Here is a 25,819-nt window from a genome sequence, read left to right as displayed (position 1 = left end):
TTAGTATAGAAACATGTAATAGCAGGAGGGCACCACATAGAGCCCAAAAAAAGATAACTGGCAAGCCATAGGTTCCTGGGAGGTACAGCTTTTCACAGCGACAAGGAGACTGTAACCAACGGAATATTTTGTGCCTATGAACTCCACTTAGCAAAGAAAGAAATCACTCCAAGCTCTCCAGGGTTCATATTTCCATCTGCTGGCAAAGGAGTCTATCCCCACAGCTCTGGACTGGTACAAAGAGAACAAGTGGGAGATAGTGCAATCCACAGATGTGCAAAGGGCCTAATTAGGTCTCCCAATGCAGGATTCATGTGTCATTATATAATGCCTGCATCTGTAACTTTCACTCCATGAATCTGAAGAAGCTTACCCATGAAAGCTTATGCCCAAATAAATCTGTTAGTCTTTAAGGTGCCACTGGACTCCTTGTTGTTTCAATGCAGAACTGTTCGTATGTGTTTTATAGATAGAAACACTGCACTTTAAGATAGCATACTATTCCTCTGGGTATGCTCTAAGTAAACAGTAACATTTTTTACACAGTTCACATACACAAGTCACTAAATTACCAAGTGCCACTGGCGTTTCAGCATCTGACTGGCACCATTTAATGGGTCTGACAAGTCTAAAATTCATGAATTGAGCAGTTAGTTTTGACTGTGGCAAGCAGACCTCCCAAGAGCTATCACTTCATGACTGCCACTGAATTTTACATCCCTGTCTGTGGTGCTAAACTTGATCATTACCATGTTGCTAAATTACCAATTAACGCATTACATTTGGATTCTTTTCTGGTTGCCCCAACAAATGTATAAGCTCAAACAAACTAGAACAGGAACTGTTCAGCATGGCTGTGTGATGACACTCCCTCCAGCTCCAAAACTCTCATCACAAGGGGAAAGATCTTGGAGCTATTCACCTAGGAAGGAAGCCCAGTGCTGCACTCATATCCACACCCTAGCTGCGAATAGGAGATCTCCATGTGGACCACCACTAATTCTTGGACCTCTGAGAAAGTGAATCCAGGAGACATGGGAGAGGAGGGGAAACAGCTGTGAAAGGCCCAATGCACAGGAGCTTTCATCAACTGAGTGCTACAAGGAGATGCATGCCAAGGCAGAGGTTGCATGGCTGGCCACTGCAGGCGGGTTGATCACCAGAGAGAGTCCACTGCCAAGAAGGCTCAAAAGACATCTGCTAGCCAGAGGCCAAAACAAAAGATGAGGGGGTCCCTCCCCACAGCCTCAGCCTGGAGCAGGTGAGATGCCCAGATACACACCCGCTCCCACTACCATTAGATGCTGGGAAAGGCTGCAGGTGTAGGGAAGGGAAAGGATGCTGTTCATGGGACTTTGCTTTTTTTTTTTTAAAAAAAAGGTGCCTCTGGCGTGTAGATACCTAATAAATTTGAATGCCTCCCCCCATCACTTCCAGCAACCAGAGGATGGGATGTCTCTTGACTTCACCCACAGCTTCCTGACAGACTCCTCCCTCATTTCCTGCGAACATCTCTAGTGTCTGCCTCTCTCACTGCTCAGAGCAGCAGCAAAGGAAAACTAGCAGGGATTCTAATCAGTTTCACTGCAACCTGCAGGGTCCTGAATAGCAGCAGCTGCACAAAGCAGTGTGTCCTTAACTCACTGCAAATGAGCAGAAGTGGGGTGCCGAAGCAGTCTGCAGACTCAGGAAGACTTGCTGATCTGCTGTCCCATTTAGAAGGTTTCCAGCACCACTACAAATGCCAGGTATATTTTTAAAAGAAAATTAAACTCTGCAGCAATCTGGGCTTTTGACCTCCCTTCTGTTCACCAGGAAAGAGGCTTTGACTTGCCATTAGCCAATGGTATTTGAGTGTCACCTATTGATTTAGGGTGTGGAACCTACCTGCCACATTGTGTGCTTCCAAAGCAACGTCTGGCTCCTGGCGGGATAGAGGCAAGAAAAAAGTGGGATCCTTCTTACAGCTGCACATATCATCAGCACCTGAATTCCCTCTCTCATCTCTGTTCATGGCTTCCACGTTGTCGGAAACATAGAAGGCAGTCTCCTTGAGATCAGTCGCCCCTTCCACTGATGTCCCTGATAAAGCTGCACTCTCCAGAGGCATTTTTGCATCTTTAACAAAAGCAGCTATTCTCTGTTCACCTTGGGGGCACTCAAGGGCAGAAAAATCTTCTTTGTTTGGCTCCAGTGTCATTAACACGGTTTTGCCTCCATCACACCAATGCGCGCTTTGCTGCTCTGATGAAGAGACAGCTTTCTCCATTCCTCGCAGATTCTGTTGTGTCACTTAGGAAAAAACAAACATCAGGACTTCATAGGATTCACAGGCAGCTGTAGCCAGAAAATCTAAAAAGGGAAAAGAAAGTGATGAGGATTTCTCAATTGCAGAAAGTGATGAACCTTCCCAGGTCACACCTGCTCTTTAATCCCGATGGCATGACCTGGAGTAACAACAGATAGTAACAAAAGAATCTTTTTGTGCCTTTCAGCCCAACACCTTTACAGTGTCACTACATGACTGGCTTCAAGTGGGGCAAAGCAGCAGCTGTTTCAGCCGTAAAGTAAAATATCAATACCCAGTTGGTTAAATCCCAGTATGGGATGTAGCCAGGACACCTGGATCCATACCCTTAGTGCTATGGGATTTCAGGATGCAATTGGTCAGGACCTTCATTTTACATTTCCATATGTAAACATGGCACCTCTGGCAGCACAGTGCTCTCTAGAGCCATGCTGGAGCGTTGAAGCTTTTACCCCAAGAGCTTGTTGAGCCTAGGAGCATTTCACGGTGATGCAGGAGGGCTGGGGAAATGAGAAAGAACAATACAGTGCCCAAGGCACCACATGACCCTTTAGGAGCCTGACCTGCTTAGCAAGATTCTGCATCACTTCCTGGCCACAGGGTTAGCATGGAACAAGGACGAGAAAGGTTAATGAGGTTATACAGGTAAGAAGGGCAGTTCAGAGCAAGAGGGTGGAAGAAGCCGCCAAATGGCCAATACAAAGACTGGAAAACTGTTGAATATCTGTGCTTTGGGAGCAGTGTATCTTGCTGACACTTTGGTCCCCTCCTTGCTGGAGGAGTCTATGGGGAAAGATACAAGATGTCTGAAGTTACCCACTGGTGACGTAGACCTTAGTGACATGCCAGCATATGTATGTGTACATAAACACTGGTCTTGACTCTGTGTGTATCATGAGCTGTTCTGCAGAAGGGCAGGATTATTCCACTGGTCCCTACCATGCAGCATCTTTCCTCATTCACAGGCTAACACTGCACATTTCCATCACACATTGTTGCTCTTCATTTGCACCATGCTTCCTATTACTACAGAGCTCCTAGTTATCCTCTGAGCATTTGCTGTCTCCAAGTTTCATGTTTAGTGTTGACCTAACACAAACTCTCCTAAAAAGGAGAAACACAACTTCCAATATCCCATATAATTACACGTATCCACCCTCTGTGACAGGTTCAGGTATTTTCATGGCCTACACACTCTCCCTTTATATCACCAGAGGCTACTAATAGCTGCAGTTACATTTTTTAAAGGACATTTCATGCTGGTGAAAGGTACCATGTTAACAGACTATTTCTCCCCAAGCAGATAGAGCAGCAGAAGTGCCAACATATCTCCCACTGCCTACCCCCAGGGATAAGAAGTTTGCTACATGGCAACTTGTTGAGGCCACCAACAAAGAGGCCAATCACGCTGTAGTTCTGAAAAATGGACACCTGCCTAAGCAGGATCTGGACTGAAGCTAGCCACTCACTTCATGTAAGCCAAAGAGAAACAGATTTCAGTTACCACTCTCCTGGGATGCACTTGAACCAGCAAACTAGAGGCTAAAGACTTTGCACAGCCCCTTACCATCTCCCCAGGGATTTATACTGCTACTCACACTGAGTCTGCCTCACAAGCCTCAGACACCCTACACACACAAGTTTGGGTCTATTCCCACCCCCACACCTCCACCCCTCTGCCTGTTGAGGGGTTTGGGGAGAAGGGGAGGAGAAAGAAGAGAAATGCTCAGCTAGTTATTCTTCCTGGGAGGTGGGCTTTATTGTAGGGAAGCAAATAGAGACAAGATTTTGCCCCGAAGGCAATGAAATTTAGGACTGTTCTAGTCTCTCATGGAAGGAAAGTTCCCCAGCTATGGGCCAGCAACTGAGAATGCTCATGTCCCCCGGTTCCCATGAGCAACACCCATCCTGTTGACAGTTCTACTGTTCCTGAGGGACACAGCTTCATGGTAGGTCCTGACTGCAGAGACAGCTCCAGCCCATTGAGGGCTTTGGGACTTTGAACTTGTTCTAGTATTAAGTAGACAGCCAGTGTAGTGTCTGGGGTACAGGACGATTGGCTCATGTCAATGTGTGTTACTTAGCAGGATAGGCATTACACGTTGACCCAGCAGGAGCTTCAAGATCCTTCCTTAAATTCATAGCTACCATGCATTGCATTAGCCATGCCTAGAGTTTGCTGCCGCTAGGTTTGCATCTGTCCCAGTGAGACTCACCATCCTAATTAGCCACAGATGTAAGAAAGCAATTGTAGCATCACTTGCTACTGGGGCATGGACCCAATAAAGCAGTGGTTCTCTTTTTTTTTTTTTACTGGTGACTCCTTTCAGATAGCAAGCCTCCAAGTGCGACCCCGCCCCTCCTTTAAATATATAAAAAAAGTGTTTTTAATTTATAACACCATTATAAATGCTGGAGGCAAAGTGGGGTTGGAGTGGAGGTTGACAGCTCGTGACCCCCCCATGTAATAACCTCACAACCCCCTGAGGGGTTCCAACCCCAGTTTGAGAACCCCTGCAATAAAGGGTCCCTGGGTGGTTTACCACCTTGATGATCAGAGTGCAGACACAGGAAACAATATGAGGAGGACTACTTCAACATGGAAGTCAAGATGATTATTGATCCCAACTCATCCAGTCTCCCTGGGGATGAAGTCACTGTATAACCAACTTCAATCACTAGTGAAGTGAATAAAACATTTTTCATAGTGGGTCTGAACAGAGCTTGAGCTATACTCAGGGAAAAAGCAGTGAACCATATCTCCCAGAATCACAGCCACAATCTCTCATGGTGTGCTGCAAGGCAAAGTTATTATTGCACGTAGGAGGGGGTAAATCACATACATGAGCTGGAGAGGAGATAAGGCTGCCCTACATAACCCCAATATGGCCACGTTTCAAATAAGCATGAATGGCTCCAGACTCCATGATCCAGAAAGAACGCTAAAGAAAGCACAAGGGACAGCGAGCAAATGTACCAGAGAGCTAGAGAATAAAGGTGCACGAGTAGAGGAAGCAAGGGAGCTAAATTTATGTAGTTAAGGAAAGAGAAGGCCAGAGGAGAGAGACATGAGTCTATAAAATATCTTCAAGGTAACAATATAAATGAAGGGAGGGAATTATTTGCTGTCTCCTAAGAGGCTATTACCATACAATGAGCAATAGCCTGGAGCCGTTTACATAAAAAGTTCTTAACCATGACAGCAAAGGAGCCCTAGAAGAGATGATAGGAGATGAAGTCTCCACCACTGCTGAGAGCCAGGAATGAGCAGAGACCAAGCATCTGTGGGAATGATGTAGAGAAGAGTCCTGTGAGCGCTGCATGTGGGGAGGTGAGGAAATCAAACTGAATACCCCAATGTGATGGGCTTGACTCCCTATGATTCTCTGCCTGTCCCTCGTCCGCCCCCCCCCCCGACACACACACACACACACACACACACACGCGCGCTAGCTACTCTACAGGGGCTAGCGAAGGAGAGGAGAAAAAACCCAAAACAACCACAGGCTAGCAGGTCAGTAACTCAAAGAATCTGACCTTCACGCTTGTGTCTTTTAAAGCTTTCTGGAGAGGACTCGCATTGAGGAACACTCGGCTCTCCCCCCAGTGTTGGGGAGGAGGGGACACAGCCACCGCAGAACAAACAGAGATGCCTTGTGCTTATTTACGTCTCAACTCTTCTGCTCCCTGCAGCCTTGGCTCTCACACACATTGCCCACAGAACCATTAACCCACTCCCCCTGCCTAGTCCAGTTTCACCCTCAGCACACTCAAAAATTGCTTCAAATGCTCTTTTTCTAGCCAGCAGGGGTAGGACCTACCAGCTGGCTTTGATTCCTAAGAGCTTCCTTTAGCAACAAGCACCATTCCACCTGGAGCCAAGACACCTGGAGAGGGCTGACTGACTCCATCAGGAGCCCATGTGTGGCATGCCAGTGCAGCACTAAGTCCAAAATACTGATAGTGAGGATCTGCTGAAATCTTTTCCTGAGGTTTTTTAGGATTCCAGTGGGCTCTTGCCAGCCAACCCTACAGCTGCACATTTTCAGTGCTTCAGACTCTGTACAAGTCCCTCAGGAACATATATAATCACTACACAAAAAACCCACACTGACCTCCCATTGGGATTCACAGCATGTACCCAATACTTTAAAGACTGATACATGGCTCTCCTCAAGGGACTCTTTGTGCTCATTAGAGCCGTGAAGGGTCTCCTCACCCAGCCATTAGGGCAGGGGTGGGCAAACTACAGCCCAGGAGCTGCATCCAGCCCTCCAGATGTTTTAATCCGGCCCTCGAGCTCCCGCTGGGGAGCAGGGTCCAGGGCTTACCCCACTCCGTGCAGCTCCTGGAAGCAGCGGCATGTTTTCCCTCCGGCTCCTACATGTAGAGGCAGCCAGAGGGCTCTGCACACTACCCCTCCCCAAGCACTGCCTCCACAGCTCCCATTGGCTGGGAACTGCAGCCAGTGGGAGCTGCAGGGCCAGTGCCTGCAGACAGGGCAGCATGCAAAGCCACCTGGCTGCGCCTCTGCCTAGGAGCCGTCGGAGGGACATGCTGCTGCTTCTGGGAGCTGCCTGAGGCAAGTGCTGCCCAGAGCTGCACCCCTGACCCTATCCCCTGCCCCAACCCTGATCCCCCTCCCACCCTCCAAACCCCTCAGTCCCAGCCCAGAGCACCCCCTGCACCCCCATTCCCCACCCCAGAGCCTGCACCCCCAGCCAGAGGCCTCAGCCGCTGCCCCAGCCCAGAGCCCCCTCCTACACCCTGAACTCCTCATTTCTGGCCTCACCCCAGAGCCCACACCCCCAGCTGGAGCCCTCACCCCCTCCTGCACCCCAACCCACAATTTCATGAGCATTCATGGCCCACCATACAATTTCCATATCCAGATGTGGCCCTCGGGCCAAAAAGTTTGCCCAACCCTGCCTTAGGGTCTCATACTGCAGTGCCCATACTCTCCCCCAGAAGGGCTGGACAAGAACACCAAGGATTCTCTCTAATGGTGCAAAGATGTCTCTGCTGTGTGGCACAAGATACCCTGCTCTCTCTGCCAAGGAACCAAGTGTTCTCCCTCTCTCGGGCTGGCTCACTTGAGAGCGGGAGAACAGCCTTCAGACACTCTGCTGCCACATGAAGGCCAGAATGCTAATTTCTTTGCTACCAGCACAGCACTTGTCACCTATTTTTAAAAGGCATGGTAGAGAAAGAAGGGTGACTCATGCTTCTCAAGGGCCTTCTGCCCAAGGATCCCAGAGCACTTCGGACATTAGTTCCCCCAGTTTCACAAATAAGGAAACTGGAATTAAGACAAAATTCTTTGCTTAAATAAATACAGAATATCCACTAGTTTGGGGCATCTGACATGAGCCACTTAATACAGAACATCTGCCACTGATATCGATTTCATCTGGAGTGGAGGATGCTCAATGCCTCTGAAAAAAAAAGAGTAGCAAAAGAAAACCCCTGTCTAGAGAACTGAGTAACTGACCCATTGTGCCTGCTCATGTCCCACATTAGGAAGCAATCCAGGCCTGCTGGCAGACACTTGCTTCGCTTCATGTAGTGTACCTGGTACCATAGACCCTAAACAAGAGGTAAGATTTTCAAATTCTAATTTCTAGCACTCATTTCAAACATGTCTCTTCAGAACGCTAGAGAGACAAGATGGGTGAGGTAATCTCTTTTATTGGACCTACTTCTACTTATGCAAGAAATCCAGAACAACTATCAAAGAAAGAAGCTGGACCAATAAAAGGTATTGCCTCACCCACCTTGTCTCTTTAATATCAAGGGACCAACATGGCTACAACAACACTGCATATATTCAGAACTCATACAGTTCTGACCACAGAGGAGGTTTTCTAGGTTGGAGGAGGTTGTAAGAAGCATGTGAAAGTTTCATTACCCAGACTCCAGGTAACCCTAAAAATATTTTCCATAGTGATGTCAACCCTAGAAGAGCACAATGAAACCAGCATTTCTAATCTTTACAAACAACTAACTGCAGTAGCATTGACTAAAAGGAGCAAGCATCAACTAAATATGTTGTCATGATGCACACACACCCCATCAGGAAACAATGTGTGCTGGGGCAATTTTAATTTCAATTTACAACTAGAGTCTGTGGGAGTTCTCATGGGTTTCCCCTCCTTCTTGGAAAGGGCTAGTTTGTTTCTGTGTGAGGAGTCACACATAACCCTTTGTCAATGCCACACATTGCAGAGGGAAAGTGGCTGGGAGTAGGATCAGCAGGAAAGACACTGAGCAGCAGGAGAGGGCAAGTTTAAGAACCCAAGCAGTGCTATTTGGAGCACGGGAGAAAAGCAGGAGATGGGGCTCCAGATACCAAATTAACCTTGTACAGCTGCATTTCCAGACCTGTCCAGCTCCAGAGACTGAGGGGAGAAGCAGAGACTAGGGTCTCTGGAGCTGCTACCAAGACCTTGTGAGATCATGAATGGGCTTGTGGGAGATACATCCCCAGGACACTCTTGTTAAGGGATGACCAGGTTACAGAAAGCCTGTGAATTCCTGAGCTCACACAAATAGCATGCTGAGAAAGTGAAAAAACCCAGAACAAGGAAGTGGTTATACAAACACTGAATAGGCCAGCAAATCTAGGGAATTCACTCAGGACACCAGCTTTGTAGCCAACTGAAGATTAAGCAGTAGCTTGAGCATAGTCTATAGAAACCCCCGGGGTAAATTTCTGCTAGCAGAGGGCTCTTTAATTTATCAGACAAAGACAGAAAAGCTGAAGTTATACTGAAAATAAGGCAATTTAAAAAAAAAACAATGGAGGGCAATTAACCCTTGGCATAACTGATCTAGGACCTGTGGTGCATTATCCATTGCTTGAAGTCTTTAAATCAAGACTAGATGTCTTTCTAAAACATACACTCTAAGTCAACAAGAAATTATGGGCTTGATGCAGAAATTATTAGGTGGGGTTCTCTGGCCTGCATTATGCAAGAAGTCAGACTGGATGGTCACAGTGGTTCCTTCTGGCCTTAAAATCTATTAATCAATTTCTGCTGCCCTGCTCTTTCTGGAGCTCAGGCCAACATAAGAATTTCTCTTTACTGGTACCCTCCTGCTCCTTTGTTCCTGAATCTTTATCTGAGCTCACCAAGAACTCTGACAGCCACAGTTCTAGGTTATTCAGTAGGATCACAGGCAGTGAACACTCTCCGCTGAACCTGCATACAATATCTGGCCACTTCAAGTGCATCCACAGTCACTAGCTATCCTGACCCTAAGCAGCACAGCAGAGTAGCTGACTGGTTTCTGCAGCAGCCCAGTGGTAGATTAGCTCCTGGAAGAACATTCAGGTCATGAGCACCAGTGTCATTAGCCTATAAAGCGAGGAGAGAATTTGGCATCCCTGTACTGGCCCTAATATAGTGTTTTTGAATTAGAAATCATGGATAGCACCAGAGCATAGGAACAAGAGGTAACTATAGCAGGACCGCTTGGAAATAGTGACCATAATACAATAGCATTCAACATCCCTGTGGTGGGAAGAACACAACTGCCCAACACTGTGGCATTTAATTTCAAAAAGGGGGTTAGTTAGACAAAAGTTAAAAGGTACAGTGACTAAAGTGAAATCCCTGCAAGTTGCATGGGCCCTTTTTAAAGACACCATAATAGAGGCCCAACTTCAATGTATACCCCAAATTAAGAAAAACAGTAAAAACTAAAAAAGAGCCACCGTGGCTTAACAACCATATAAAAGAAGCAGTGAGAGATAAAAAGACTTCCTTTAAAAAGTGGAAGTCAAATCCTAGTGAGGCAAATAGTAAGGAGCACAAACACTGCCAACTTAAGTGCAAGAGTGTAATAAGAAAAGCCAAAGAGGAGTTTGAAGAACGGCTAGCCAAAAACGCCAAAGGTAATAACAAAATGTTTTTTAAGTACATCAGAAGCAGGAAGCCTGCTAAACAACCAGTGGGGCCCCTTGATGATCAAAATACAAAAGGAGCGCTTAAAGACGATAAAGTCATTGCGGAGAAACTAAATGGATTCTTTGCTTCAGTCTTCACGGCTGAGGATGTTAGGGAGATTCCCAAACCTGAGCTGGCTTTTGTAGGTGACAAATCTGAGGAACTGTCACAGATTGAAGTGTCACTAGAGGAGGTTTTGGAATTAATTGATAAACTCAACATTAACAAGTCACCGGGACCAGATGGCATTCACCCAAGAGTTCTGAAAGAACTCAAATGTGAAGTTGCGGAACTATTAACTAAGGTTTGTAACCTGTCCTTTAAATCGGCTTCGGTACCCAATGACTGGAAGTTAGCTAATGTAACGCCAATATTTAAAAAGGGCTCTAGAGGTGATCCCGGCAATTACAGACCGGTAAGTCTAACGTCGGTACCAGGCAAATTAGTCACAACAATAGTAAAGAATAAAATTGTCAGACACATAGAAAAACAAACTCTTGAGCAATAGTCAACATGGTTTCTGTAAAGGGAAATCGTGTCTTACTAATCTATTAGAATTCTTTGAAGGGGTCAAACAAACATGTGGACAAGGGGGAGATCCGGTGGACATAGTGTACTTGGATTTCCAGAAAGCCTTTGACAAGGTCCCTCACCAAAGGCTCTTACGTAAATTAAGCTGTCATGGGATAAAAGGGAAGGTCCTTTCATGGACTGAGAACTGGTTAAAGGACAGGGAACAAAGGGTAGGAATTAATGGTAAATTCTCAGAATGGAGAGGGGTAACTAGTGGTGTTCCCCAAGGGTCAGTCCTAGGACCAATCCTATTCAATTTATTCATAAATGATCTGGAGAAAGGGGTAAACAGTGAGATGGCCAAGTTTGCAGATGATACTAAACTTCTCAAGATAGTTAGGACCAAAGCAGATTGTGAAGAACTTCAAAAAGATCTCACAAAACTAAGTGATTGGGCAACAAAATGGCAAATGAAATGTAATGTGGATAAATGTAAAGTAATGCACATTGGAAAAAATAACCCCAACTATACATACAACATGATGGGGGCTAATTTAGCTACAACGAGTCAGGAAAAGATCTTGGCGTCATCGTGGATAGTTCTCTGAAGATGTCCACGCAGTGTGCAGAGGCAGTCAAAAAAGCAAACAGGATGTTAGGAATCATTAAAAAGGGGCTAGAGAATAAGACTGAGAATATATTATTGCCCTTATATAAATCCATGGTACGCCCACATCTCGAATACTGTGTACAGATGTGGTCTCCTCACCTCAAAAAAGATATTCTAGCACTAGAAAAGGTTCAGAAAAGAGCAACTAAAATGATTAGGGGTTTAGAGAGGGTCCCATACGAGGAAAGATTAAAGAGGCTAGGACTCTTCAGCTTGGAAAAGAGAAGACTAAGGGGGGACATGATAGAGGTATATAACATCATGAGTGAGGTTGAGAAAGTGGATAAGGAAAAGTTATTTACTTATTCCCATAATACAAGAACTAGGAGTCACCAAATGAAATTAATAGGCAGCAGGTTTAAAACAAATAAAAGGAAGTTCTTCTTCATGCAGCGCACAATCAACTTGTGGAACTCCTTACCTGAGGAGGTTGTGAAGGCTAGGACTATAACAATGTTTAAAAGGAGACTGGATAAATTCATGGTGGCTAAGTCCATAAATGGCTATTAGCCAGGATGGGTAAGAATGGTGTCCCTAGCCTCTGTTCGTCAGAGGATGGAGATGGATGGCAGGAGAGAGATCACTTGATCATTGCCTGTTAGATTCACTCCCTCTGGGGCACCTGGCATTGGCCACTGTCGGTAGACAGACACTGGGCTAGATGGACCTTTGGTCTGACCCGGTACGGCCTTTCTTATGTAAAAGGGTTTTCCAAGTGTCTTACAATGAAGTAGCCATAGCAGAGTAGATTGTCTGACCTGGGTGGCAAATAGGCAGAATGAACAGCATTATAAAAGAGAGGAGTCTTAAATTATATATCAGGAGCCAAGGTCATGAATCTGAGCAGGAGAACAATGGCCCATAGACTCTCCCAATTTCATTGACAGCCACTCCCAATGCACATTGGATTCTTCCCAGAGTGAGCCACCGTGCAATGGAGCCTGACAGTGCTGCCATGCCTAGCACGTCCCACAGATCACTTTCTCTTTTTCAGCTTGCTGAAGGGAAAGACCTGCAGAAGTTCTGCCAAACCTGAGGCATCAAAAGTAAGACAGTCTCCACTCCATGTAGGCACTAAAGGATAGAGACAACAGCAGTGGCTTGCTGGTTCTGCAATAATTTCTTCTATTCGAGCTAGTGAGTATTAGAAAGGGAACTAGTATTTTTATATTGTTATTTCTGTATTTGCAATTGTGTGTTTTGCTATAGAATTTCTTTAATTCTGTACTGTTATTGCTTTTACTGAGAAAGAAAGGAGGGGGGATTCTCTCCAGAGATTGATAAGTTTAGACCCTGTGTACTGTTCCATCTTGGTATTACAGAGACAGTTTACTTTCTTTTTATTCTTTAATAAATCTTTTCTGTTAAGGACTTGGTTGATCTTTCCTTGGGTGAATTCTCAGGGAAAGGGGAGGAGGGAGGAGGAAGGCATCCCTCTGTAGTTGAATCCCAGTATCTCTCCTAGGAGAAGGGAGGAAGCAGGGGAGAATGGTTTACTTCTCCTAGGTGTAAGAACTCCATGGATTTGGGGCTCTTGGGATCCCCAAGGATTTTGGGGAAGGACTGTGTCCCAATACACGTACATTATTGGGTGGTGGCAGCTTTTACCAGATCTAAACTAGGATTTTAGTTTAGGGGAGTCCATGCAGGTCTCCATCTTGGAACCCAACAGCTCTGAGTGGGGGTGAGACCAACAGCAGTGGCTTGCTGGTGTCTTGGAGATTAGAGTGTGCAATCTGGTGAAGATCGGAGAGGATTTTGACAAGCTAGGAGTCTGACATCCAACTCTCCAGCAGCTAGGAGGAAAGCTGGCTACTGGAAACCTGCTGTTGACCACTCAACACCATCTCAGACTTTGGGTAACTATATCTGGGGTTCTTTAGACTATTGTTATTTTAGATGTGTGCTTGAGACAATAAAAAACAAGGATTTTTGGGTGAAAGCACTCATGTGTACCAATTATTTATGAGAGGAGCTGTGTCCACATTGATTTATGTCCTGAAACTGCCTGAAAAACAGACTAGTTACCATAGTTTCGGGTTCAGAAAACCCCAGATAACAAGACGACTCTCCAAAATTTCCAGCTATGTATCCAATCAGCAGTGGGAAATGAGACCTTCCTCCTCTCTTCCCAAACTGACAGCCCCTATCCCCTCAGAATCACAAACTGCTTCCTGTGGGTACAGATACACACAGACAAGGACCTTTGCCACCTGTGACCCACCACTACTAAACTGTGCTTTATGTAGCTTTTGGATACTTTACACAATTAATTTGTTTAACTTTTCTAATACAATCATGTTCTCTGGTAGCATTTTCCCAAAGGATAGAGGGACACACTTGTAAGTAGCTAATTCATTTTATTATATAGCAATGATTGACTGACATCACATCAGTCAGCTCAAGAGAATGCAAGTTAATAGAGGGCATGTGACATTGCTACACGACAAAGTCCCTCTTGTTCCCCCTCCAAGTAACCAGATGAACCCAAAGCACCTTGACACAGCACAAGCACCAGCTGTGTAGCTCTACCATTTTAGCTTAAATCAATTAAAAGAGATTTAAGCTAACCCAATAGCATCCACACATACAGCAACTACACCTGTTTAAAGTCACACCTTTAGTTAAACTGCTGCAAATGTGTGTTTTAGACTGAGCCTTTGGCTGGTGCTATCACTCCACATAAACTGGTAAATGCTCAAATCTATATGGTGCAGTGCCATGGGACAAATTTAGCTGGGGTGCCACCACTGATTTCCATTCTACACTCCCCACCTTGTCTTGTGTTTCACCCGCCTCAAGTGACACAAAACCAAAGCCAGCCCCCACCCCCCCAAAAAAAAAAAGCTTCCTGGGACAAAAGGAGAAAACCAAGGCCATGTCCACATTCAGGATTTTCCATGAACGTAGCTACTTGGAGGGAGCTGTACTGGCGCAAACCCCCTGTGCAGACAAACTGCACCAGTGCAACTTACCTTCAGGGTTTGCTCAATCAGTGCAAACCCCCTTGACACCAGCATGTCTACTCTAGTATAGCTACGCTGGTGCAAAAAATCATGGACAAAGGCAAGCCATAAGCCACTCTAGTCCAGAGAGTAAATAAAAATCAATGGGCTTATCTTGGCAACGGGCAGCAGAATTTGGGTCCGAGTTTCTAGATGGCCAAATTGGCTGGAATGGGAAGACTCATCACGCTCCCAATCTCGTATTCCTTTCTGGTGAACTCCTGCTACTGGAAAGGTTGCAAAACAATTTCAAATGTGACCTACTGATTTCATTCAACCATCACTTGGCACAAATTTGTGTTTGGCCTGAAGTTTTCCATACTTGGTCTCAGGAGAACATGGAAACTGGCCTCTAGTTAGGAAAGACCATTCTTATTTCATTAGCAAAATACATATTTTCCTCCCCAATCGGTCCTGTCAAAAATCTCTCCTCGTAAACCAGTTTCTATGGAATGTCACCATTTTTCCCTTCTCAAACACCTGATCAGTTGTTTTTAAATTGCATGATGATGGGTAGCGAGGTGACATGGTGATCTCCACACCTCTTTTTAAAGTTCAGTATCTGACCAGGCTCCTCAGAAAATCTGCCTGAGAAAGATCATAAACACACAACACAATCCTCTGAGCTCACATTTGCCTCACCAGGAACCTAGGGGTCTAATAAAAGTTGCAGATCCCTCAATTGTGGGGCTACCACATAATTTTTGTAGCATTCTGAAAATTCAACAGTCGCTTAAAAAAAGTTTCTATCTTTCCTCTTTGCCAAGACAGCGTCCCCCACCCATGTAAACAGATGCACATTTGTCCTGTTAACCCAGACTTGCAGCAAAGTGCCTCTTGCCAAATGGCAACATCAAAATTCTTTCCTGCTCCATTCACCTCCATGCTTCAAAGCAGAACCAGGGAATTTGAATGCTAAAGTGGTTAACTATGAACAATCACCTCCTTTCCTAAAAATCAAAACCAAACAAGGCTCTTCCATGCCAGAGCTTTGCAAATGGAAAGTTGCAGATGTATAGTTACACATCTAAAAACGTTACTTCCCCCATGCTGCCCACACTGTATACTTTATGGCAGGGTCTGCCGGGCATGTGTCTCTGGTCCACAGACAGCCAACAGGCTACATGGAACTAGCATAGGCGCCAACTTTTTCCAGCGCTGGTGGGTGCTCGAGTCTCCCCCCGGCCTCAGCTCCACCCTTGCCCTGCCCCCTCCCATCCCCATTCCAACCGCTTCCCCAAAGTCCCCTCCCCAACTCCACTCCCTCCCCCTATTGGACCCCTTCCCCATATCCCTGCCCCAGCTCCGCCTCTTCCCCGAGTGTGACGCATTCTCCCTCCTCCCCCGCCCTCCTAGCGCTTGCCACTGTGAAACAGCTGTTTTGCGGTGCAAGCGCTTGGAGCCAGGGGGAAAAGCGGAGATGCGGTCCGTTCAGGGGAGGAGGTGGAGCAGGGGCAAGCTGGGGTGGCGGAGTGGGGCAGGGAGCTCTGCACACACCATTTTTTTCCGTGGGTGCTCCAGCCCTGAAACACCCACGGAGTCGGTGCCTATGGGAACTAGGTTCTTCCCAGTTGCTTCTTCAGGCACCCAGGTTCTTCTCTAAGGTCCTAGGCACATAAGAACAGGGGATGCTGCTGCTATCTAAGGCCTGGTTTACTCCTAAAACTTATACTGGGATAGTTATGTTGGCTAGGAGTGTGAGGGGTGTGATTTTTACACACACACACACACACACACACTGCTATGCCAATAAAACCTGCAGTGCTGCTGAAAGAATAGTGCTCTTGTTGGTGTAGCTAATATTATTTGAAGTAGTGGTGTTCTTGTACCAGCAGAAGGACTCCTATCAGCTTATGCTGTGTCTACACTAGGGCTATGCAAGCATAGCTATGCTCATATAGGCTCTGTAGTGTAGACATGACCTACAAATAGGATGAGGCCAAAGCCAACAGCAGGACTGAAGTGCCAGTCACCACCAAGAGCCATCAACAGATCCAAAGCCACCAGCTGGAAAGGAAAGTCTAGGGGAAAAAGAAGCAGAGAAGAGGCAGCATCTGGGCAACAGGTCAGCCTGCATGGGGAAAAAGAACAGCAGGACAGAGGAAAAGGGAGCAGGAGACAGTGTGATGAACTTATTTTTAAATAGGACAAATAGACACGAACACTTTCCTGATGTTACTCTTCCATGAAGGATTTGCTGTAGTTATAGAGATGCTGCATAATCAGCCAGGGGATCATGAATTTGTCTTAGACACACTTCTTCCCAAAGATGCACTCCACCCTATGAACAAGTCTGAGAACCCCATTTCATGGTACAGACTTATCAGAACAAAAAACAGCTTAAAATAATCTTTAACAAGAGAGGTGCGTACAAACCCATGCCAAGTTAAAGATGCCAATGAACCCTAACTTTTGCATCAGCTGGATATTTAACCTGTGAAATTTAATATTACATGCAAAACAACCACTGGTGAGTCAATGAAGATAGATGAAAATAAGAACAATTATTCTGGAATCAAATCAAATGGGAATTCAGGGAACTTGGGACGCTCCCAAAGCAATTTTGCGCCTACCCCCCACCCCTTAATGGCAATGCCACATCAGGGGTGAAGTCAGGTTAGACAGGATCCCATAAGATTTCCCTTCCTCAGAGAAACCTCAAAAGATCAGCAAGACATCTTCCAAGCACTTGAATGGCACAAATCTTTCTCTGAAGTCACACTAATGAGAGCATTTAGCAGAGGAAGAGGGGCTTTTCTTCTCCCAGAGCTGGAACTGGAGAGGGATGTATCCCCAGAGATCTTCCTTCTCTTCTGCTCACACAGTCATAGTGCCAAGGCTAGGCAGGCTGGCAAATCTAGCATCAAGCATTTAGCTATACAGGACTTTGTTGGTATTTGGATTATCTGAACTTGGTTGGTGCTAGGATCTTCAGGGAATTTGGCTCCAGGGGTCTTCCATGACAATGAACTTACGGAAGAATCTGACAGGGAGAGATTTCCTCTCCCGAGATTTCATGCTGCAGTAAGATAAGCAGAGATATAAGCATTCAGGGACTTCAGCAACATTATCTGGGAAAGCTATCCCTGAGGCACCTCACCCCTACCAGGATGCCAACATTACTTTCCCACTACCAGTAGGGTCCCATGGTCACGTGGCCTTGTACATTTCTGCACAATTGTAGGGTGTTTTTTAGTTGCTATCTAATTAAACTTGGTTTTCTCCCCCATCCCCAATTTAAAAAATATTCCAGCCTTTCTCATTGCACAACAAGCCTTCAAAACACATCCCATGTTTAAGCAATGCTTGAGTCTGCAGAAAGCCTGAAACAACTGCTCTGGAGAGGGGCAGGGGAGATGAACTGGCCTATTCACCATATTGGGCTGTACTCTGCTATTTAAAGGCCTATATTGTTACATTATTTTACTGTTGATCACCTTCTATGCCAAAACCTGCAAATGTCTCAGACCTGCTGCCAAAGCCTCCAGCTTCTCCCTCCCTGCCAGCTCCCTCCAAGGCAGTTGCTGGCTCTCAACACAGAAATCCAAGCCTTGAAGAAAAGTGATAGTTCAGAGGCTGCACAAAATATACTACAACAAAGGTTCCTGTACTTGTGAGGGGGAGAGGCTACATAGAGCACAATAATTCAGGTATGATGAACCTCAAGGGATGATGCCTTACCCATTAGCATGCCCATTGCCTCCCTGCCCCAGGCAACACCACGAAGGCTACCTCCCTCAATGGGCTACCACTAGCCTCACATCCTTAAAGTACAGCCAACTGCCCTGTTGCCCTCTTTGCCCAAGCCTGTCTGAATCCCCATCACCTCCCATGTCTAGATCACCAGCAGCCTTCAATCTTTCCTGTCACAGCTCATCCCCTACATCATGAGCATCCCTACTCCAACTGCACATAACCAACTCAGGCACCATCAGCATCCCTGACAGCTCCTTTACAGAGGGCTGTATCAGCCACCCTGACATAATCCAACCACAGTCACTAGCTAGGAAGAAGTTTGCAACAGATGAGTCATGTCACTTACGGTACGTCTACACTACGGGACTATTCCGAATTTGCATAAACCGGTTTTGTAAAACAGATTTTATAAACCACACTAAACACATTAAATCGGTGGTGTTGCACTGTGGGTAGCTATTCCTAGCTATCCCATAGTTCCCGCAGCCTCCCCGCCCCTTGGAACTTCCGGGTTGAGATCCCAGTGCCTGATGGGGCAAAATGGTTCTGGGTAAATGTCGTCAGTCACTCCTTCGTCTGGGAAAGCAACGGCAGACAAGCATTTCGCGCCTTTTTCCCTGGATTGCCCTGGCAGATGCCATAGCATGGCAATCATGGAGCTTATTTGCCGTTTGTGACTCTCACCGTATGTGTACTAGATGCGCTCACAGAGGCGATTCAGCAGCGCTACACAGAAGCATGCTTTTGCTTTTGCATGACAGCAGAGATGGTTACTAGCCATATTGCACCATCCAAACCCTTCCATAAATTGGAACTGAGGATGATCATGGCTACCAGTCCTTTTGTACCATTTGCTGCTAGTGCCCTGGTCAATCAGCCAGTGGTTACTAGCCATATTGTACCTTCCATCGTTTTGTACCATTGGCTGCTGTCATAAGTGCCCCTGGCCGATCAGCCAGGTTGGGAATGACTCCTGAGTCAATCCCTCCTTTTATCTAAAAATAGAATCTGTGCTGCCTAATATAGGCAAGTGTGCTAGAGAACCACCTGCTCTGTGTCAGAGCCCAGAAATTATCTGTATGCTATTCACAGGGGTGCTCCTGTAACAACCCCACCTGTTGATTCCGTTCTTCCCCAGCCTTTCTTGGCTACCGTAGCATTGTCCCCCACATTGTGTGATGAATTAATAAAGAATTCAGGAATAAGACTCACTGACTTGTTAGTGAGAAATGATTGGAAGGCAGCCTCCAGCTGCTTTGATAGTCCAGACAGGACATTAAGCTGTGTGTAGGAGAGAAGCCCAGCATCCCACTGCTAGTCCAGGGGCAACTGAATCTTTTCTTTACACATGAAGGGTGGGGCTGATGGAGCTCAGCCCCTGTTGCTATGATGAGGATGGTTACCAGCCATATTGCACCATCCATCCACCAGAAAAATTAGGGCCAATAGGCTGATAGTCCTTTTGTCCCATCAGCTGAAGCTGATCATGAGGATAGATTTCCATCATTTTGTACGATCAGCTTATGCTGATGATGAGGATGGATTTCCATCTTTTGTACCATCAGCCGCCCATGACGGGGAGCAAGGATGTTGGTGTTGAGCGCTGCACTATCGCGTCTATCTGCAGCATTCAGTAAAGATAGGGTGACATGTAAAAGAGTCAGAGGATTGTTTTACCTTGGCAGTGTGTTTGACCCTAGAAGCATTTGGAGCTCAGCCAAGAATGCAAATAATTTTAGGAGGCTGCAGGAACTGTGGGATAGCTTCAGTCCTCCAGTCCATGCGCATCCATTTGATTCTTTGGCTTCGCTTGTCACGCTGCAGTGCGCTGAGTCCCTGCTTTGGCGTCTGTCTGGAGATTTTTAAAAAAGGATTCTAACGGAGCGCTGATAGAACGGATAGAACGGATTTGCCTGCCCTTACAGCGATCACATCCGCATGGTCCATGCGGGAGCTCTTTTTATTTTGATTTCGGACTGCACGCCACCCGTGCTGATCGAGCTCCACGCTGGGCAAACAGGAAATATTCAAAAGTTCGCGGGCTTTTCCTGTTTACCTGACCACTGCATCCGAGTTCAGATTGCGGTCCAGAGCGGTCACTGGTGCACTGTGGGATAGCTCCGGAGGCCAATACCCCCGATCAGCGCCCACACTAACCCTAATCCGATATGTTAATACGTTTAAAGAGCCATTAAAATCGATATAAGGTGCCTGCTAGTGCGCTCCTAAAACCGATTTAAACGCCTAGTGTAGACCAGGCCTTAGTGGCCTTCTGGAAGATGATCAGACAGCACAGTGACAGGCATGAGAACCTTGAATAGAAAGGTTCCCTATCTCTCCTCCTGCCACTGGTGCAGTTACTTTATGGGGTTTTACAGCTAACTCCAAAGACTTGGCACTGTGTCTTGTCTCTATAGTAGGATTTTATCACCTTTAAATTCTCACCCTTGCTACCAATAGTTGTGCTCCATCTTCAGGAGCAGTGCTGGGAGCACTAGTGGCCACATGGTCTAACCAGCCCCCAGCATTTGAAGCACCCTACTGTCTCACCCCGTTCAATACAGCTCTAGATTACACTGTGGTTAGAATGCCAACAGTTGCTGGCATAGTATCCATGCTAACACTCTCACTGATGTATCTGAACCAGCAGCAGCAATAGAAGAAAACTTTAGGGAGAAAATCCTAGCATGGGCCAGGCCTGTCAGTAGCAAGCCATCACGTCCCAGAGCCCTCCCCATGCCAACATTGTGCCTTATGCACCACCTGCCTGGTAAGATGATCCTCATTGTTATTGGCATTATGTTAACACCTAGGAATCCCAATCAAGGAGCATGTTCCCACTGTGCTGGGAGTTTTACGGACAAGTAACAAGGCAGACAGTTCCTGCCCCAGAGAGCTCACAACCTAAATGTCAGGCAGCTCATAACAGGTGGATACCATGCCCATGGCCCCCTTTCCTCATGAAAAGACAGCCTCGCTGCTGCCTCCCAAGGCCCTATCAGCTTCCCTCTCATTTCCATTCCTGGAGTGGCATCAGCCCACTGCCCCCATCCTCCCTGCCCCAGCAGTCTGCCCTCCACCCCCAGCATCTGTCTTTCAGCATGGCAGCATCCCCCTGCACTCATTTCCAGGCACCAGCCTCCCTGCTCCTTTACTCCTTAGAGCACCATCAACTCCACGTCCTGACCCCCAGTTCTATCAGACCCTCTTCAGGAAACCTGGCTCCCAGCCACCCCAACAACCCCTAGCATCAGGCTCCCAGCCCTGGATCATCCCACGACCCCTCCCCTGACACCAGCCTTCCATCCACAGGCACCTAGGGCTGAGCCCCATAGCAATCCCTCCACTGTCCCTCCCAGACAGCTTGATTGCCCTTCCGCCCCTTACTCCCTTCCCCTAATAGCTACGTTGTGTCTCTTCCCCACCTCGGACACCTGGGGCCCCACCTCCAGAATTCCCCCCTTACTTCCCTTACCTGGGGCCCTGCCACACTGCTGCCCCCACAACCCAGACACCTAGGGGCCTGCCCTAGCATGTTCCCTCCCCACTTCAGACACCTGGTGCCCCACCCCCAGAATTCCCCCCTTGCCATACACCTGGACCCCCAACATTCCTCCTTGCTCCCCTCCCCGGACACCCAAGTCCCTGCCCCCAGCAACCACCGCTCTCCACCCCGGGCACCTGGACCCACGGCACCCCCTTTGCTCCCTCCCGGACACTTGAATCCCTGCCCCCACTCCCAGGACCCCCCGCGCCTCGCCCAGACACCTGGGTCTCTGCCCCCGCCCCAAACTGTCCAGGTTTCAGCACCCCGGACGGGGCCGCTCCCCAGGCTCCGCGCCGCCTCCCCGCAGGGCCGGGCCGGTCGCCGAGTCCCCGGCGGCCGCTCCGCTTTGTCTCCCAGCCGGCCGGGCTCCCAGCGGACACTCACCCGGTCACGCGCCGTCCCCGCCTCCCGGGCGCCCAAGGGGGCCGGGCCCGCAGGGCTCCTCAGCGGCCCCGGTGCAGCCGCCGCCGCCTCCTACCCGGCTCCGGCCTCCGCAGCAGCAGCAGCGCCGGGGACATGGTCCCTTTAAACCCCCCCGCCTCGGGGGGCCCAGCCAGTCCCGCAGCTGCCGCTGCCTGCGCCGCTTCGGCCGCTCCCCCGCCCACCTTCCAACGGCGGCGCCAGATTTCGTCACTGAGCGCGCGACAGTGCAGCCGCCGACATCTTGGAAGAGGCAGGGAAGGCAAGTCCCAGGGCCGAGGCCGGGCCTCTCGCGCCTCGCAGCCGCCATGTTAGGAGAGGCAAAGGAGTCATTTGCCAAAAGCCTGGCTTCCCTCCCAGCGGCACTGCTGGATTACGTCACCCGCAGTATGACCGTCAGAGCCCCCACCATCTTGGGAGACACAAGCCAAACTGACCTGAGGATGCCACGCCCCATTGTCGTGGCTCAGGTGTTTTGCGTCACCGAGTAGCGACGCCTATTCGCTACCGCCATCTTAGAAGAGGCAGGGGAGGCAAAGACAAGTCCTAGGATTTCGTTCATCCTCGCGTGGGTGGGAGGCTCTTCCCCCCTCAGGGGATAACAGGCTTGGAGTCAGCCTCTCCTCCCTCCCATAGGTGACAGGCTCGAAGGAGACTGTCAGGCTCTTCCGCGGGGTGACAGGCTCGGGGAAGCGGCAGGCTCTTCTCACTCACAATGAGTGACTGGCTCAGCATTTGCCCCGCTCCCTCTCACAGGGTGGGAGCCTCTCTGCGGGCAGCAGGCTTGGAGCTGTGCTGCAGGTGGCTGTGTGTCCTTCAGAAGACTGGGTGTAAAAGTAACCCCTAGAGCAGCGGTTCTCAAACTTAATTGCATCGCGACCCCCTTCTGACAAAAAAAATTACTACAAACAACTCCAGGAGTGGGGGAGGTCCAGTGGGAGGCCTGGGGCTTGAAGCCCTCCTGCGTTGGCCCTGGGCCATGGTGCTCAGGCTTTGGCCCCAGGTCCCAGCAAGTCTAACTCTAGCCCGGATGACCCCATTAAAATGGGGTTGTGACCCACAGTTTGAGAACCGCTGCCCTAGAGTGATATCAATGGATATTAACCCCAGCCATGTGACACCAATATTTTCTGCCCATCACATGATCAGTCTCCAGTGACTCAAGAAACTGGAGCAAAAAAAATCTAGGCCAAGACAATGCCAGGTACTGTCATTGGCTTTGAGAGAGCAGTAGATTCTGAAGAGCGTGTGGCTGGCAACCTGCAAAAGAAGCGGCTACACCACAATCTGCGCCACTACCACCAACACCACTGAAGGTCAGCCTAAAAGGAGGGCAGACAACATCAAGGAGAATGCTGGCATTTCTTGCTAAAGACACACAATTCTGCTGACAAAAGAAACACTCCTCCAGCCTGACAATGTGAAGTGTTAGAAACCTCAAACAGGCACCAGGTAATGGAGCTGTAGTGGTGGTCATGTGAGCAAAAACCCACTGATGTTCAGATAGAATTATTATCAACAGGTGTGCAATAAGATTCATAGACTCCAAGGCCAAAGGGGACCATTATGATCATCTTGTCAGACCTCCAGTAGAACACAGAAGTTCCCCAAAACAATTCCTACAGCATAGTTTTTTTAAAAGTGTCCAATTTTGATTTCAAAATTGTTAGTGATGACCCTTGAAAAATTGTTCTAATGGTTAAATACCCTCACCATTAAAAAAGTACACCTTATTTTCAGTCTGAATTGATCTAACTTCAACTTCTAGCCATTGGATTGTGTTATTTCTTTCTATGCTATATTGAAGAACCCATTATTAAATAGTGATTCCTTCTATAGATACTTAAGTCATCCCTTAACCATCTCGTTGTTAAGCTAAATAAATTGATCTCTTTAAGTCTATCACTCTAAGGCATATTTTCTAATCTTTTAAATCATTCTTGTGGCGAACAGCAGAGGCTAACAGAGGGAGTTTGCCTGGAAGTTCACCTGGGGAGAGCCCACTGAGGGTTTCATCTTGCAGGCTTCTCTGAGTAGTTACTGCAACAGCTGAGGAAGCTCTTAGAAGGAAGGTAATATGCAGAGGTGAAAGTAAGCCGGTCCGGTCTGGCATACTGGCAAGAGCCAGTACGCTGTGCTGGACCGCACCGGCTTCCACGGCAGGGATTAAAAGGGCTCTGGGCTGCCTGCAGCTGCGGGCTGCCCAGAGCCCTTTAAATCCCAGCCGTGGCTGAGATTTAAAGGGCTCAGAGCTCCCCGCAGCTGTGGGCAGCCCAGAGCCCTTTGAATCCCGGCCACGGCTGGGATTTAAATGGCTCAGAGCTCCCCGCCACTGCGGGCAGCCCAGAGCCCTTTGAATCCCAGCCGCGGCTGGGATTTAAAGGGCTCAGAGCTCCCCGCCACTGCCATTTATACAGCCAGTGATTAGCGAAGTCCTTTGATTAGATCGCAGACTAAGAATCACACGCCCAATGAATTGCTCTCCAACTCCTGCCATTTAGAAAGCCAGTGAAGTTCTTTGATTGTGAATCGATAATTGTACAGATTGCTGTGTTGGTAGGTACATTATTACAGTACTAGCTCCTCTGTCTTTTAGATTGCACAGCCAGAAGGAGAGTGGAGCAGCTTGCGACAGGAAGTGTAAGACCCCCCGCTGGGACTGAGCTGTGCTGTCAGTGTGGTGCAAGCGGGCCGGCTTGCACATGGCATGCTCCTTGGAGAGCGGGCTGCAGGTTTTCCAGGGCAGAGGCTCTGCTCCCTGGGAGAGAAGGGAGGGAGGCCGTGGCTGGCAGCTCTGCAGACTTTCTTGCGTGGAGGGTCAGCTAAGCCGCTTTAACCCACCTCCCTGCGCCCCAGCTTTCTACCCTCCCAACTCTGCTTTGGCATGAGGGCTGCGCACTCTCTACCTTCACAGTCCTGCCTGCCCCCCCCACACCCCTGCTGGAGCAAGAGCAAGATGGACTCGTAAAGGCAAAGCAGGCCACATGCTCCCATTGCCCTGTTGCAAGTCCACTTGGCCCGCTGCTGCTGCATGCCAGGGACTGGAGACGATAGTGCCCATTTCACCTTGCGGCTCTTTGAATCCTACCTCACCCCCCTCCACACCCAAACTCGGTCTTCTTCCCTTGCACACCCCAGCCAAACCCAAGCCTCCCAATGACCAAACCTGGTCTGCTTCCCTTCCCCACCTAACCCAATACCCCACTGACTCAACCCAGTCTGCTTCCTTTCCGCTCCCCAGACAAACCCAATCCCCCACTGACTTGGTCTGCTTCCCTTCCCCACCAAACCCGGTACCCCACTGACTCAACCCGGTCTGCTTCCCTTCCCCATGGAAAAATAAATTCTAAATTATAACGTATTACTCTGTGACAGTGTATTGTATATAACAATGTCAGCACTGTCAGATTATTCATTTATTTTCATTAAATATGTAGACTAAAAATTAATAAATTTTCAAGCTGAATGTGTATCAGTTCTAATGAACAATGCCACATTATGCAGTATTCATTTTTGAAAGTTTTCAATAAGCAATGCTCGTAGGGATGGGGGAGTAGAGATGGAAGTTTCGCCCAGGATGCAAAATATCCTTGCACTGGCCCTGTCTCCAGGCTGCCTGTGTATGGCTTCATGAGCCATGGCATTAAGGGGTAGGCTGGGTCCCCAAGGATAACTATAGGCATTTCAACATCCCCAACAGTTATTTTCTGG

General features: G+C 47.9%; 1 protein-coding gene across 6 annotated transcripts in view; it reads right to left on the bottom strand.

Moving 5' to 3' along the window:
* The window catches only part of WIZ (WIZ zinc finger), a 151,894-nt gene extending 129,629 nt beyond the window's left edge, over positions 1-22,265 (bottom strand). For 2 of the 6 annotated variants that reach the window (XM_039513949.1, XM_039513950.1), the window contains exons 1-2: positions 22,073-22,263; positions 1,888-2,352 (exon numbers count right to left, since the gene is read on the bottom strand). In XM_039513949.1, the coding sequence (XP_039369883.1) occupies positions 1,888-2,269 (382 nt within the window). In that variant the 5' untranslated portion in view covers positions 2,270-2,352; positions 22,073-22,263. Of the gene's footprint in view, positions 1-1,887; positions 2,353-22,072 lie in introns of those variants that run through there. The other 4 variants (XM_039513951.1, XM_039513948.1, XM_039513954.1 and 1 more) reach the window with 4 other exon arrangements.
* Between the last annotated feature and the right edge of the window lie 3,554 nt (positions 22,266-25,819).

The sequence above is a fragment of the Mauremys reevesii genome, linkage group 25 (genome assembly GCF_016161935.1).
Source record: "Mauremys reevesii isolate NIE-2019 linkage group 25, ASM1616193v1, whole genome shotgun sequence".
NCBI classification, from domain to species: Eukaryota; Metazoa; Chordata; order Testudines; family Geoemydidae; genus Mauremys; species Mauremys reevesii.
The sequence above is the reverse complement of the archived record's forward strand: the minus strand, read 5'-3'. Positions and strand labels throughout refer to the sequence as shown.